Raw genomic sequence first — 16,252 nt, 5'->3', positions numbered from 1 at the left:
TAGGAGGTCACCCCCCAGTGGCACCTTCCTGCTAGCACAACAAAATAAAAGGCAAATTTCAAGTAAATATGACCTTTTGGAAATTATAATCTTCTGCAGGGTTTTTATGGCGTAAATCCACCAGATATCTCCTGTGGTCTCACTTAAAACTAATACCATAACCAAAACTTATATCTATAATAAAATGAAAGAGGGAGAAATTGATTCTTGAACTCAATTCAATAAAATTTTATTACAATATCATTTTTTATTTATAAAGGACCTCCTTCATTAACTGAAAGAAACCTCTGGGACTAGACTCAGGACAAAATGTCATGTACCTCGCCCGGTTGGGATGAGCGGGGAGGGGAAGAGAGAGAGTAGGAACAGTTGTGTAACCATCATTTTTAAGTCTCGTCAGACTGGTGGTTAAAATGAAAATAATATGAGTTATATATTTAAACTTGTAATGGTTTTAATAATTATAGCATGAATAATAATATAATAATCACGATAATAATAGTTTTGGATGTTGAGTAGTTTCCCGCAGCTCAGAGAGAAAGAGAGCCCAGTGAGTCACATGTTCTAAAGTAAATGAGTGATGGTTCAACTTTCCCTGTGAAGGATCCGATAATGTGATGTTATTGGCTCCAAGCAGTAATCAGAATAACATGCTCACATTAGCCCTTCCTGTGGAAAGCACCAGGAACTCCACAGTGGTGAGGGGCTGAAATTACAGTCGCCTCACCTGCAGATCCAGGTTTTCCAATCTCAGCCGCAGAATCTGCTGATGGAGGATCAGAGCAGCCAAATGATCAAATCATGACACAAAGGGATTTGAATAGGAGGCATTGCTTTGGATCAAATCGACGGAAAGCAGATGGAGAGACTGGGCCACGTGAACAGGCAGAATAAACGTTTTTATATATAAAAAATACATAGGCATATAAGGCTTTGCATAATCATACATAAAGCCTCTCTGTTACTTTGGCTTATTTAAACACAGCAGTGCATATCATGGGATTGCCTGTTGAAGCATGTTGAAATTTCACCTTAATTGATTTGTACGATTGAGGCCTTTCAACAGAAGGGGATTTGTATCCAATTGTGACGTCTCAATGCACGATGAAAGATTCTTCAAGGGACATAATGCTGTCATTCTTCCTCTCTCTCCCTCCCTTCCTCCTTCTCTCTCTCTCTCTCTCTCTCTCTCTCTCTCTCTCTCTCTCTCTCTCTCTCTCTCTCTCTCTCTCTCTCTCTCTCTCTCTCTCTCTCTCATATTAGTCCTCTGTTTTGTTTCTCTGGACCTGAGTCTTCATGCATCACGACTGAAATAAGTAGTCGCTCAGATTTTTAGAGAGGATATTGGAATTTTGTAGAAATGCAAGCAGTCAGGTAAGAAACGTCTTATGCTGGATATCATATATATACAAGTGGACCTGGCTTGTTTTTTTGATCTTGGGTAAAACAGTGTTATTTCAGTTCCAAGTACCAGATGTAAGCCTGGTGCATGATGGGTGTGACCTCTAACTTAATACAACACGATGGCTGTATAGTTTCTGAAAAACACTGTTCAGCTATCTACTAATTGAGCGACTGTAAGGTTAAACAAACATGTCATGTAAACGCTTTAATGTTCTTTTTTTATTCTAATGATGGTTGAAGGATGGATTTCATGTTCTGTGTCTTCATTTCTACCTTCACAGTTCATCCCTCAGGTCTCTGTTTGTCTCCCAGTGGTCCTCCGATGTGTCCCTGGAGGGAAAGACAGCCATCGTGACGGGGGCTAACGTGGGCATTGGAAAAGAGACGGCCAAGGACCTGGCCAGCAGAGGCAAGTGATCAGAGAATAACGAGTGATAAAAAGTGACATGTTTTTTAGTTTTTTACCCGTGTGACTGATAATAGCTGTGTGGAAAAGATTTAACAATGAAAAGATTGTGCAAGAAAAACAACCAAGCGTTAAAGTGTTTTTCTGAGGCCAATAATGCTCATGAAAATGGGTTCCTGCTATTTTTAGATATCAGAGAGTTAAAATCATGAGATCAGAGAAACGCTCAGACTCCTGGGCTCAACTTCCCCTCACCACGATCAGATTTCAACGTGCATGCTCATGCAAACACGCACACCAGTGAGAGCCATTAATCTCGGCAGGTGCCCGGGTGATTTTGGCGTGCAGAGACATGGCCAAGGCAGAGCAGGCCGTCCGTGACATCATGAGGGAAGTGGAGGGGGCCAGGGTGGTCGCCAAGCAACTGGATCTCGCCGACACCAAGTCGATCTGCCAGTTTGCCGAGAACGTCTACAACAGTGGGTTACACACACACACACATGCACACACACACACACACACACACACACACACACACACACACATGCACACACACATACACACCCACACACACACACACAATTACATAAACTTCCAAATACAGCATTGGATATATAGACTCAGGTAACGGATATTCTGTTTCCCAGGTGAAAAGTATCTTCACTTCCTGATCAACAATGCAGGCGTGGCTATTTGCCCTCATGCCACGACGCAGGATGGATACGAGTTGCAGTTTGGAGTCAATCACTTGGGTAGGAGAAGGAAATAGTGTAAGAAATTCGTCTGCATCAGGTCAGGAAGGTTGTCACTGTATTAAGCTATAGGCAGGGGCGTCACAAGGAATTTTGGGGCCCACTAAATAGATAAAAAAGCCCAAATAATCAACCGTCTTATTTCACTTTCTGTTGTCATCACCGTGTAAATCTTTTGTGTATTTTTTAAAAGATGCATTTAATTCTAAATGCTTTACTCTTTTTCAATCTGTATGCTCCCCCCCCCCCCCGGTCCTCCCTCTCAAGGCCATTTCTTCCTGACCTTCCTGTTACTCGACCTGCTGAAGCACTCTGCCCCGGCCCGCGTCATCAACCTGTCGTCGGCGGCTCACGCCATGGGCAGGATCCACTTCGAAGACCTCAGCGGCGAGAAGGACTACCACCCCGTGCGGGCGTACGCTCAGAGCAAGTTGGCCAACGTCCTGTTCACCAGGGAGCTGGCCAAGAGGACCGAGGGTAGTTACGGGAACATGCAGCCTGGATGTCTATCTCTCTCTTTGTGTCTCTCCGTCACCGCATTAAAAACTGTAAATGCGTCTCTTGTGAGTGTGAGGGTCTCATGCTTCTACCACTAATGCTTTGGGCGTGGGGACACATGTTTTTCGGAAACAGCCATCTTAAAGATCCAATGCTCACTGGACTTAGGTTGTCATTGTCATCCAACTTATAAAGATATAGATATTTAAAAAATCTAATACAAGATAATGGATCTGGTTTTGACCCCATGCAAACCGGCATTTGACTTATTAAACACTATTTTCTAGTTTTTTCTTTATTTCATGCTATTATTTTCATATTTTAATTTTCATCGAGCCATGTTAAGGGAACCCCTGTCCCTTTCCCCTCCAGCCTTTGGTGTGACGACTTACTCCGTGGACCCCGGGGTGGTGAACACTGAAATAACCAGGCACATAAGGCGCCCTCTTCTGGACGTAATAAAGACCATCAGTATGGTGTTCAGGACCCCTGCAGAGGGGGCCTACACCACCATCTACTGCACCGTCACCCCTGAGAACCTGCTGCACACAGGAGGATACTACAGGTCAGTGTGACATGTTTTTAACCAGATCAACCAGTTCAAATCACCTGACAAGCTACAAAATACAAACAGACACCGTCATGTGACATTAAATTAGATGAAGAGAAGAGGGAGTGGCTGCTTAAAAATTGGAAGAAAATCAAAATGTTATGATGTAATGTACAAAGGTGGTAATAACTGTTTTTCCCCACATCCAATTCCTTTTCCTTCCTTAATTTCCTTATGTATCCTTTTCCTTTCCTTTTCTCCCCTTCCTTTCCTAATCTTTTTTTCCTTCCCCCCCATCTCCTTTCCTTTTCTGTCTCTTCCTTTCTTTCCTTCCCTTTCCTTATGTTTCCTTTTGTGTCCCTTTCCTGTCCTTTCCCTGCAGGGACTGTGCCAGTGCAAAGAGCTGCCGGGCCGGTCAGGATGATGGCATTGCCTCAAAGCTGTGGGCCGTGAGCTGCCACCTGCTGGGCATCTGCTGGAGATAAACTTGCAGAGTTTTAAATATGCACACATGCTCTCCTCCTATATGCCATGAATCAATATCCCCGCGCTCATAGAGTGACAACGTCGATGCCACCTATGTGAAGTTATTGGTTTTGCTGAATGCTGAACATGTGACGGGGTGGATGGACCAACTGGACTGAAGCGTCTGATCGGTAAAAGTCATGTGTGATGAAAGCTACAAATAGATTGTGGAGAAGGAGAAAGGTCAGAGCCGCTGATAATAAACAAATCCCTCACTGATAAATCCAAACTGCTGACTGGTCTGGACTTTGTTTTTTCCGCGGAAGAGCAAAGACAACACACAACAAACATCGAATTCACACAGCTCCTGCTCTGAAGAAGTTATATCACATTTACGAAGATTTCTTGTTTTCTCTTTTTTCATCCAGTGTTAGAGCTAATTTTGGAAATCCTCATGACTGGGATTAGGAATTAGCAGCCTGGTCCAATATGACTTTAGAGTAAAAAAAAACAAAGTTGAGGTATTATCACGCTAATTCAATTGAATTGGATGCATATAGCTTCAAATTCCAACATTATCTCAAAGGACTCAAGGTTTGTTCCTGTTGAGGAGACGTTCATCCTCTCCTCATTGTGAGAACTGCTGTGTTTCTCTAAACAACTTTCAACCTTACAACTTAGAGTGCTTTGAGATAATGTATGTTGTGATTCGGCGCTATACACATGAGGTTTAATTGAAATTAAGATTACAGTATCACAATATTTATATTCAGTACTGAGCATTAAACAATAGCGTTCACTCAAAAAAATATAAAGGAAATTTAAAAAGTGTATTAAAAGTGCAATATTATGGTTATTATCAGGACACTGGTCACAAAAGAAATAAAGCAGTAAAATGAATAAAACAAAAATAAAACTAGTCAAAACAGTAAAAATAAATTCAAGTACAACTTGTCTACAAGCTATAGGAAAGACAATGGAGATTTAAGAGAGGAAAGGGGGACTCTCAAGATCTGATATTATTATAGATGAACCCGACAGTTGTTACAATGAACTAGCACTTGGTGAATGTGGAGCAGAAAGAAAAACTTCTAACATGAAGAAATGGATCCAGTGTGAGCATCAACCAGGAGAGGAGAGGAAAGCACGGTGATTGTAATTCAACATATTTGCTTTTATATTTACTAATGTTGTTCATACAGCTCCTCTTCGGCATAGACGCTTGCACAGCATCAGCACCCTGACATTCTCTCTCTCTCTCTCTCTCTCTCTCTCTCTCTCTCTCTCTCTCTCTCTCTCTCAGGCGGGTCGGCCCAGTCCATACAACCCAATCTCTGCAGCAGCAGGAGGCTGACTCCCCCTCCCTCCCTTCCGCTTGTCTCCCCCTCCTCAGCCTGGAACTTGTGAATCAATTTATGCGTCAGCCTCGCTCCTGATTGGTCCATGCATATGTGCGATGACAACATTGTGGGGGGGGGAGAGAGAGGGAGAGAGAGAGAGAGAGAGAGGGAGAGAGAGAGAGAGAGAGTCAGCCACAAATCTATTGATGAAGTGTTGGTGAGGAGAGCAGCAGCGTGTTTTGTTCATATCCTACTCAGGTCCTGAGGTGGATGGTTTTTTGGCTCTTCAGGAAGAATGTACCACAGGTAGGAAAAAAAAGGAAAATGCACAAACTGTATAGTATAGTGTAGTATAAGTACCGAAGGGCGAAGTTTCTCAGCTAATGACAGGAATGTGAGCAATGTAAAAGGGGATTACACTTTGGCATTTTTGGCAGTAGATTAAAGGGCACCAGTGTTTAAAAAAAAACAAAAACATTTCTATGGGATTCAGGATTTCTCCACTTGTATTTGTTTCTGAAGAAAAAGTTTAACCAATTGCTGTGATTGTTTTTCGTCATGTGGATCAGTCAGTGGATACAATGTCCTATCTCTGCAGGAGGCCTGATTTTCTGTTAGCAATTTCCCCAATTTCTTAATTTCTTAAGCACATCCCAGACAGCACCAGCAATGGGGAGAAACAACTTGTGCAAAACAATAGTTCTTATGAAGAGAGGGATGTTATTTTATGTTTTTAACAGTCAGCATATGGTCTTTTTCCTTTATTGATGCTCTAACTGTTGTGCTTGTTGTTCACTGTAGTATGTGCTGTAATCGCTGGTCTTCTGACGAGAGGCTGGATGGAAAAACAGTCATCATCACCGGGGCCAACACCGGCATCGGCAAAGAAACAGCCAGGGACCTGGCGAGAAGAGGTACTGCACCGTCCACCTGTGTGTCTGCGTCACACTGTGTCTCTGCCTGTTTCTGTTCCTTCTTCCACTTCTTTTCTTTTTTGCACACTGTGACACATTCCACACCCTGCAGCCCCCAATGCATGAGCGCTTTAAAGCTACACAGCGTGATCTTTAACTGTGCCCTCTGTTCCCAGACCTCCACCACAGAATCAGGGTTAATCCGTCTACTTGTTTGCTCCTTGTTTGCAGTGGGATTAGACATGTTTTTTTTGTACATATAGGGACCAACTCAAGTGATTTCCATAGCACCAGAATTTCGTGGTACAGAGTAAGGCCATAGGCAGACAGAAGGGAAATTTGACGCTCTGTTAACTGAAGAGACACTTCACCAAATCCATGAGAAAGACAAATGGGAGAGATGGAAGACAGACGAGGCATCGAGGGGACAGAGGGAGCATTGTGAGGGTCCGCTCCCCTCCCGAGCCAGACAGGCAACAAAGAGAGATGGGAGGGTGCACCCAGCAGTGCACTCACAGACTCACACTCACACTCACACTCACACTCACACTCACACTCACACACACACACACACACACACACAAACACACACCGACACACACACACACACACACACACACACACACACACACACACACACACACACACACACACACACAGCGAGTAATATGAAAACTGGTTCTGCCCAGGCGATCCAGTTTATGTAATCGAAAAACATAAATTTGAATCCACGTTTAAGCGATGATGTAAAAACCCTTTGTTTTATTATCTAATAAAATATAGTGTGAGCACGATAAAGGAGAGAAAAGGTGAAATGGGGGAGAGAGAGGAGATAAATGGCGGTGCTTCTCCTTTCAGGCGAGTCCTCCGTCCAATTGCTCTTCCGCAAATAGAATTACGTGACGATATACGATGACACCGTGATTAGATTTGCGAGGTTTCATAAGGGAAGATGGCTGCTTGGGGCACAGCATCCTCCCATCAACCATTTTAATAATGCATCTGTTCGGGTTCTAACTTTTTCATATTGAGATACATTTGCCATCTTGACAAAGTGAAATGTGCACCTACCTCTCTGGTACCTAAGGACAAAAGTTAACGTTTGAAAAGTGGGACGTTGGATTGAATATGCAGAAAATGATCCGGCTTTACTTTATGTTTTTGTTTACCCTTCATTTGCATTACTCATGCGTGCATTACAGCATGTAATCATGTGCGGGGTGATCTCTAACTTGACTCAGAGCAGCCCTGCACTCTCACTGGTTGCCCTGTCGTTTTATTTGAAATGGTTGAATTTGACAACAAGCGAAATGAGGGAACAATTGGGTTTTCCCACATGGGAATAGCAGGGGAGAGACAAAGACACTGTGATGGGACACAGACACCACGCTCCAACTGATTAATGGCTCTCCTCTTCCTTAATTTCTGAGCACAACGGCTATTTTGTGTGCGTGTGTGTATCTGTGTGTGTGAGTGTTTGTGTGTGTGTGTGTGTATCTGTGTGTGTGTGTGTGTGTCCTCAGAGCCCCTTTCTGGGCTCATTAAGGAGAATGCATCGTAATTTGCGTCAGAGGCGAATGAGAATGACACAGCTGAGAGGGCCTTGTGTTCGTGGGAGCGGAGAGCGGTCTGCTAAATGAGATTCTGAGCGAGAGTTTAGAAAACATAAGAGGATGATCAAGCGCACGCCGAGAGATTTAGGTGCGCCCGCCTTAATTGTCGTGGGCAACTCAGTGTGACTGCAAATGAGCAAAGCGGTTGCAATGTTTGAGTTTGGGAAAAATGCGAGGGGTTCAAACCTCCCTGTGTGGGACACTGTCCTCCACACAGTAAATCACTGTCATGCTCAGGGTATGAAGCAATGAGTATATAATGGCTGCCTCTTCTCTTTGTCCTGTGATTTATCGTGAAGTAAAATTGACTTAGAGCATGATTTATCTTTGCGTGAACAAAGTATCCAGCCTCCACAGTTTCTAGGAGAAGAAACTTCTTGTGACAGTGTTTTTGGATTGCGTGAGAAGTCAAAGTAGTCGTTGTGCACATTGAAATGATCGTCTCTTTCAGGCGCACGCATCGTGATGGCGTGCAGAGACCTGGAGAGAGCAGAGGAGGCGCGGACGGAAATTCTGCAAGACACGGGAAATGAGAACATCGCCATCAGGAAACTGGATCTGTCCGACACCAAGTCCATCAGGGCGTTCGCTGAGCTCATAATCAAAGGTAGGGAACTGCAGAGACTGTTTATGAACATGGCCCCTTCCTCCCACTATCCAGACGTGAAGCCATAACCAGCCATAGTCCATATCCTGGATACAAACGCATGCATGTTGCTACACATGTTTGACCAATCACAAGTCATTCTTCACTGTCAACTTTGACATGTAACCTTGTTTTCAGACCATCAAAACTGACACTTGAACAAACCTCAATGTGACAAGTGCAACCGAGGATGGCATGCACTTTTTTTGATTTGGTCCATGTCCCATCTACTAACACGGAGGAGGCACTGCAGCCAGTGACCAGGATGTAATCGATAAGCTTTGGCTTTACTTTTGGGAAGATGTCATGTCTTATACGTTTATATACGGTCTATACAACTAACCACTAAAATCTTTACCTATATGAATTTTTTGTACGTGTTTTCTCTCAAAAGAAAAAGAAACAGTAGTGGCAGCTGTAGATTGCAGATAATTTGCAGGGTTGCTAGTTCAAACCTTCCATGTGCCTTTGAACAAGACACCAGACTCCTCCGCGTTGTTAGGCTACGATTGACGTGTGTCTTCTAGACGTAATTCGACGCAATCTGTAAAAGCTAACTTATGATTCTACTAACGGACTCATGTTCTTTTCAGAGGAGAAGCAAGTGAACATCCTGATAAACAACGCAGGCATCATGATGTGTCCCTTCTCCAAGACGGTGGACGGCTTCGAGCTGCAGCTGGGAGTCAATCACTTGGGTGAGTCATCACTGTGAGTTACGTCCAGGACATAAAACCCAGTGAATTGATTTCTGTTGGCTGTGATGTTTATCTGCAGGCTGAATGAAAGGAGAGGTTTTTAGTAATTGAGGTAACATTAACTGTAATATCTTTTTTCCAGTACTAGAATCACATTATGAGTGGGATTTTCCCACTAAAGAGGGTAAAGGTGTTTTTCCTTCCCACACTGCATCCTTTTAACGAGCCGCACAGCACCCGTCAAACCGAGCAGACTAACACATCAGCCTGGAAAATGATCCGGAGTCACAGTTTTCTTGGAGCTGTCAACGTTCTCCCCACGTTGGACCACGGCTTCCTCCGAGGTATTTTTATCACTGCCAGGCAGAGAGAGGAACACGCTGTGCTCGAGTCACCCACACATCTCCTCACACATGCACACGTACATGCGTACTTGTACATGAACGTCCATCCGGTAAATGTACACATGTCAAACAATGATAAACTCTGTATAGGTCAACAGGAAAAATGTAACAATGGAACGGGAAGCGACAGACTCGAGTCAGACCTGGAAGTTTCCTTCCACACGTGACACTTTACGGCGAATCCTCCATTCCCTGAACAGAAATCAGTCTTTCTCTATTGTTTCCATTTGTTTAAATATAGTCCTTGTTTTTACCATTGAACAGGACATTCTGATCTGGACTGAGTCTCTAGATTCACCATCGGTAAAAAGGCTCGATAAGGAGCGATAATAACAGTTACATAAGTACCCTATTATCTCATCTTTCTGGCTCCTGATACATTGTGATTTTCTTGTATAGAAGTCGTAAAACAAAGCTGAATGAATGTTAAGCACAAGCAGTTCGATCTATTAGAGATTGAGCCTTTTTTACCGATGGTGAATCTAGAGACTCAGTCCAGATCAGAATGTCCTGCTCTTTAGATCAGTGTCACAAAGCTGTCCTCACTATCGGCTCTGCACCGACCACAGAGGAGGAAACAGAACGAGACAGACTAATGAAACCATATCAACCCCTCTTCTGGACTTTCTGGATGGGATTCTTCTGCCAGCTGCCCAGTTAAATATCCCAGCACGTCTGAGTTAGACTGTGTGAGAATACAGCAGCAAAATAGAAACTTCACAGCGAGTGAGTGGGTGTATCGATGACGTTTTCTAGCACACGATGGCAGCTAAACTGGAAAAACACAAATATCTCACGATGAAGAAGAAGAGGTGCCGTACACATAGAAGACGCAGAAGAAGAAAGGAAGATTCCAGAGCTTTTGGCAACAAGAGGCTGATGCCGGTGTCGATGTACAGTAAACAAAAACCCTGAGCTTTCCAAAGCAGAGTTTCCTCCGTGCTGCAGCCAGACGCCACCGCTCAACTCAATGTTCTGCAAATGGAAACCTTTCAGTGTTTCTTTAAAAAACGTGTGTGCATTGACCTGTACAGGGGCTAAAGCCACAAGTCAATAGATCCCAAAACAAGGGTAAAGGTTGAGGGCTGTGGTATTCATTGATGTAGCATGAAGCAGGAGCCTGAAAGGTGTGCTTCTCCCTTTCGCTCAGGTCACTTCCTGCTCACTCACCTGCTGCTGGACCTCATCAAGCGTTCAGCCCCGGCCCGTATCGTGGTGGTGGCGTCGGTGGCCCACACCTGGACGGGGCTCCGGCTGGATGACGTCAACAGCGAGAGGAACTACGACACCATGAAGGCGTACGGACAGAGCAAGCTGGCCAACGTCCTGTTTGCTCGCTCACTGGCCAAACGGCTCCACGGTGAGAGGAGGCCGCCGAGGTTCTCACAGAGTCACTGCCAAACGTCACAGGATGGAAGAAAGAATAAATACAGTAGTCATAGATTGGGTTTTAAGTAAACACATTTTAATGTATGTAGTTTACTGTACTCAATTAAATACTACTATTACTAGTATTGCTCCTACTACTTACAATAATAAAGATACCCAAATTTAGAAAGTCATGGGCTGTTTTGGCCATTTTTTATATTTTAATATGCCTTAATATAACATGTAAAAAACATTGCCTATATTACCAGACAATAAATGAACACATAAATACACAAAAAGCATAAAATCTGATTTGTTAGAAAAAACCTTGTGGTTTGTTAAACCGTAAACATGCTTAATGGAGCCTTTCAAAAATGAAACTGCAAATGCAGTCAATTTACTTTTTTTAATTAAGTTCATTTCATTTATTTTATTAAGCTGAATCAATTTAATAGAGTTTGATTCACAATTCTGTTGTAGACATGATAATAGGAATTATATATTCAATCATAAACAACTCTGTTAATGTGTGAACATGAACACGCGACAGTCTTTGTCTGGTTGAGAGACTAAGGAAAGGAAAGAGTTGAGAAATATATCTATTTAATTGAATTAGATAGAATATAACCAAAGTCTAAGATATGTAAATCAGAAAGCAGAAAGCATTGTATCCAGTTAGTTTCACACTGGATCGGTTAGTCAAGTCTTTTTTTCTCATTCTGAGGAAGTATCCTCCTGTTGCATGTGAATCTGACTCCAACTGGAAATTATCCATTTTGTTGACTCACTTCTTTTTTTCCCTCTCTCTGCTTAATGGACAAGAACCGAAAGAAATTATTTTAATTAGAAAAACGACTCTCGGGTCTGATGTTTGAATCCACAGATCTCGAGTACAGCTATTAAAACTCAGTCCATTATGAGATTAACTCAGGAACCAACAAATTGGACATTAAAGGGGAAGCATGCAACGAAAATGAAATGCAAACACCATGGCTGATTAAGCTTTTGATTTGAATATGCAATCAAATCACTGATGCTCTACACAGAATATGGATATGCAACCGGGTCATATGTGCTTGAATGTGTTCACAGGACTACATACTGTGTGTAAAGTGACTGTATAAGGGGCCTCTACTCTCTGTATGTCACAGGAACCGGGGTGAGTGTGTTCTCCCTGCACCCGGGGGTGGTGCAGTCCGACCTGTGGAGGCACCAGCACCAGTGCATCCAGGTGGCCGTGAAGATTTTCCGGATTTTCACCAAAACGACCGTGGAGGGAGCTCAGACCACCATCTACTGCGCCGTGGAGCCCGGCCTGGAGAGTCAGAGCGGGGGCTACTTCAGGTACACACAGTATATTTCAGCCCACACACAACTGGTTACATAAGCACTTCTGAAGGGCCGGCTTCACGCTGCTCACTATTACTACCTGCTGACTATAAGAAGGGTTTATTATACAAGTTTTTATTCTTGTTTAACACATAAATGCACCACACAGAACGTAACAACCATCCTCTGTCCCTGTGTGTGTGTGTGTGTGTGTGTGTGTGTGTGTGTGTGTGTGTGTGTTCAGTGACTGTGCCCCCGCACGCAGCTCGAGGGCGGCCTCCGATGACGACTCAGCCAACAAACTGTGGGAAATCAGCTGCAACATGCTTGGCATCACCTGGCAGTGAACAGTGGGAGATGAACTGTGTAGTGGAGGACGTTGTGTGTGTAATGTGTGAATTTCATCTTTAAAAAACAACAGACGGCACTGTTAAGCACTTAAAGAGGCGTTGTTGTTTCTGTTAATTTTGTGAAATTCTGTATTTTAATAATTGGAAGTTCAATATGGTCTCGATAGGACTGAATCTCTATCAAGGGCTCCTTTATTTTATACACAACTGGAAGAATCTTATGTTTAGTCAATTGCATTGATCAAACAGGGTTTCATGTTCTACCAATATTGTCAGATTGTTTTTAGTACTCTGTAGAATGTTGAGGAAATACTTTTGAATTATCTTTTCACCACATTTTTGCTAGTTTATAGCTCTTTATATTCTTTGTAAAGTTGATTTCCTTTTTTTGGGGTTTTTTGACCCATCGTGAAATCCTCTCTTAAATTTACCAATCATTCAGTTTCTAGTGGCCTGTGAAATAGACGGGTCGTTTTTTGCCCATGACGAGAACGATTTGGCTCCAAACGGCCTTAAAAATACTTTTTTCAAAGTAACATGTGAATGAAGTAATGTGGAGCTGGCAATAGGAAATGGTTTACGTTCTTATTTTGTGGCATCAGAATGTACATTTAAATGAGGAGTAAACATTTTTTTTCTTCGTGCCTCTGGGTGGCACGGTGGTGCAGTGGATAGCCTCACCACCCCACAAACAGCTTCTGGGCTCGAACCATCCTGACAGCCTAGGCCTTTATTGTGTCCTTATTCTCCTTGTGCCTCTGCAGGTTTCCTGTGAGTGCTCTTTTTTCCACAGACATGAAGGTTAGATGGTTGTTCGGTTCTCAGCCCTGTGGTTGTCAGGTGATCTCTACAGGATGTACAGCTCCCGTCTGATCTCAGCTGGGATCGGCTCCAGAATAAGAGTTACAGCTAGGGATGCACCGATTTATCGGCCGAACATCGGTAGCGGCCGATATTCGCCTCGTTTACTGATATCGGCTTATCGGTAATAAACTTGACTTTCACCGATATCATTGGCCGATGTTACCGATATTTGTGGTAAAACCGCTGGGCACGTGCCGAGGCTGGGTGAGCAGTCCCTCCGTCGCCCTCCTCTCCGCGCCGCCGGGAGGTCCTCATCCGGTGGCACCTCACGGCCTCGCTGGTGCGGGGGCTTTCTTTCTCTTGGGTCGCGGGGCGGTGTCCATCGCCGGCGCGGAAGGCGCTGGAGGGGACCGGGTACGGCGGTCAGCGGCGGCCACTCTGGACGCGTGTCGGGCCCTTCTCGCGGATCACCTCAGCTACAGCGACCGCTGGAGGAACCCTCCGGCTGGCGCCTAGCAGCTGACTGAGAACTGGTGCGGACCAGGGGAATCCGACTGTTTAATTAAAACAAGCATCGCGAAGGGCCATGGTGGGTGTTGACGCGATGTGATTTCTGCCCGACACTCAAAACAGGTAAAACTGAGGAGGGCTTGTTAAGTTATCTTGACTCACGCAGTGTAACTTGGTGTAAAAAGTATGAGCGTAGCGTCTGCTTAAGTACTTTATTCTCATGTGCACCGGCTCTATTCATCCGTCTCATGCACAGGTAACAAGAGAATTGACAACATACGTCATACACAGAAGCCGTAACACATCTAATAAACGGGCAATACTGCTACCGTAAATCAATGAGAAGAGCGTTCTCTATAATGATACTTTAACAGAGCTGTTTTAGACAGGGTAAAAAGGTACTGTTTTAAATTACCCTTGTGGTATTTTGACCAAAATATGTTACAGACATTTCATTAAGATCCCGAGGAACCATTTCAACTTGCGGTAAAATGGGCATAATATGTCTCTGTTAAATAAAGTTTAGTTAAATCAAAGATTGTTTCATTCAATCTGTGCTCATTAAAAGATAAGAGTGATGAAAGGCTGACATTTTTTTAAATAGTGCTTTCTAAATAATGATTAATTATTTTTCTGGCACAAAAGGGTGAATGAATAACAACAAAAAGAAAATAAACAAATATCGGTATCGGCTATCGGCCAGATTGTTATTTTAAATATCGGTATCGGTATCGGCCAAGAATTTCCATATCGGTGCATCCTTAGTTACAGCTAATGTATAGATGAACTGTTTCCCTACATTTTCTTAAAATATATCAGAGGTCTCTCCTGTTGCAGTAATAATTGTAACCACAATATGGTTACATGTTAGGAAAGCCTCTGACGATGTGGCAGCATGTATATAATGTAAAAAAATAAACCTGGTCAAATGAAAAACAAAGTTGGGTTTGTTTGCTGCATGTGTGAGTTGTGATCGTGTGTTGGATGATGACAAGTCACTGGGTTGACGTTTTCCGATACAGTGACATGTGACACTTGTATGAGTTTCGCCTTTGAGATTTGAAAGAGATTAGGTGAGATTAGTGTTTTTAGTAATGAGAGAATTAAGGGTTTTAAAGTCTCGCTCAGGGCCCCCCAAACAGATGACTGAATATCAATGTGACTGAGTCTACGGTCACTTCGTTAAAGAGACAAAAGTGAAAAGTAATGTTTGAATCCTGCTGCTTACAGCATCATGCTGTCTGATATTATTCACTGATCTCATAACTAATTGATTTCCATGTACAGAATATTTTATTTTTGTAGACATGAGTATTATTTTAAGTATTTTAAGCAGAGAATAATAAAGAACACAGATCAATAGAGCTGTATGAACACACCTTATGTTAATCTGAGTCACATGGGGGAGTGTAAGACTGAAGGAATGTGGAATGAGCTTGAGGAGTGGCCACAGTGTCGCCTCTAAGAAACACACGTACTATGATTAGAGACTGACTGATTTAACATTTTTTAAATCAATCGATATGAGTCTTTAGATGGTATCAGCAGTTAGCTTTGCAGGGATTCTAACTTTGACTTGAAAGCCTAAATCACGTAGAAATGATGCATTCATGTTGATTTTTTTTTTTTTGATTCTGTAATAATATTGATATTTTTAATTGTAATACGCTTCATAATGCATGTGCACGGGCCCACTCAGTGCTGCTTTGCAGTCCTAGAAATGTTTTAATTGTATTTTATAGTTGGTACTTTCAAGGGTTGAGCAATCCAATTTTTTTTCAGGCAAATGAATTGGCTTCTTTTTATTATACATTTTTGGGGTTTTAATTTAATTAAAAATGTTTGAATTTATTTGCCTGATTAATTTTATTTAATTTAATTTTTTAGGGCACCGACAGACAGTCTGTGAAATTTTAAGGATTATTATTATTTTAATATTTTAGAAATTATACTTACCAAAATTTGCAGACAATTAGAAAATGTGAGTATTTATTTTCTTTTTCCTTTTCTTTTAAGTGTAATTTGAACATGTTCTTTTGTTACTACAAATGTGTTCTCTTATTTGAATTATTTTCTCTATTAGTAGTAGTATCACTGCTTTTATTATTATTATTATGCAGAGTATGGAATATACCAAAAGACAACATGTGGAGTTGAACATAGCATAGCTGTGTGGGCTATTCACGACACAAAGGTAAACA

At 42.6% G+C, this 16,252-nt stretch overlaps 2 protein-coding genes across 2 annotated transcripts; both read left to right on the top strand.

The window, feature by feature from the left end:
- The first annotated feature begins 1,360 nt into the window (after nucleotides 1-1,360).
- On the top strand, nucleotides 1,361-4,341 carry si:dkey-73n8.3 (uncharacterized protein LOC100150965 homolog). The gene is made up of 7 exons (XM_053413059.1): nucleotides 1,361-1,374; nucleotides 1,686-1,813; nucleotides 2,134-2,289; nucleotides 2,458-2,562; nucleotides 2,830-3,039; nucleotides 3,433-3,625; nucleotides 3,993-4,341. Exons 1-7 carry the CDS (start codon nucleotides 1,361-1,363, stop codon nucleotides 4,093-4,095), a joined length of 909 nt encoding a protein of 302 aa, XP_053269034.1. The 3' UTR covers nucleotides 4,096-4,341.
- A 1,286-nt stretch (nucleotides 4,342-5,627) lies between these two features.
- Nucleotides 5,628-13,582, top strand: zgc:112332 (uncharacterized protein LOC553712 homolog). Its single transcript, XM_053412849.1, has 7 exons — nucleotides 5,628-5,721; nucleotides 6,217-6,329; nucleotides 8,394-8,549; nucleotides 9,182-9,286; nucleotides 10,841-11,050; nucleotides 12,210-12,402; nucleotides 12,632-13,582. Exons 1-7 carry the CDS (start codon nucleotides 5,711-5,713, stop codon nucleotides 12,732-12,734), a joined length of 891 nt encoding a protein of 296 aa, XP_053268824.1. The 5' UTR covers nucleotides 5,628-5,710; the 3' UTR covers nucleotides 12,735-13,582.
- The last annotated feature ends 2,670 nt before the right edge of the window (nucleotides 13,583-16,252 follow it).

Source organism: Pleuronectes platessa, chromosome 20 (genome assembly GCF_947347685.1).
Source record: "Pleuronectes platessa chromosome 20, fPlePla1.1, whole genome shotgun sequence".
NCBI classification, from domain to species: Eukaryota; Metazoa; Chordata; class Actinopteri; order Pleuronectiformes; family Pleuronectidae; genus Pleuronectes; species Pleuronectes platessa.
The sequence above is the reverse complement of the archived record's forward strand: the minus strand, read 5'-3'. Positions and strand labels throughout refer to the sequence as shown.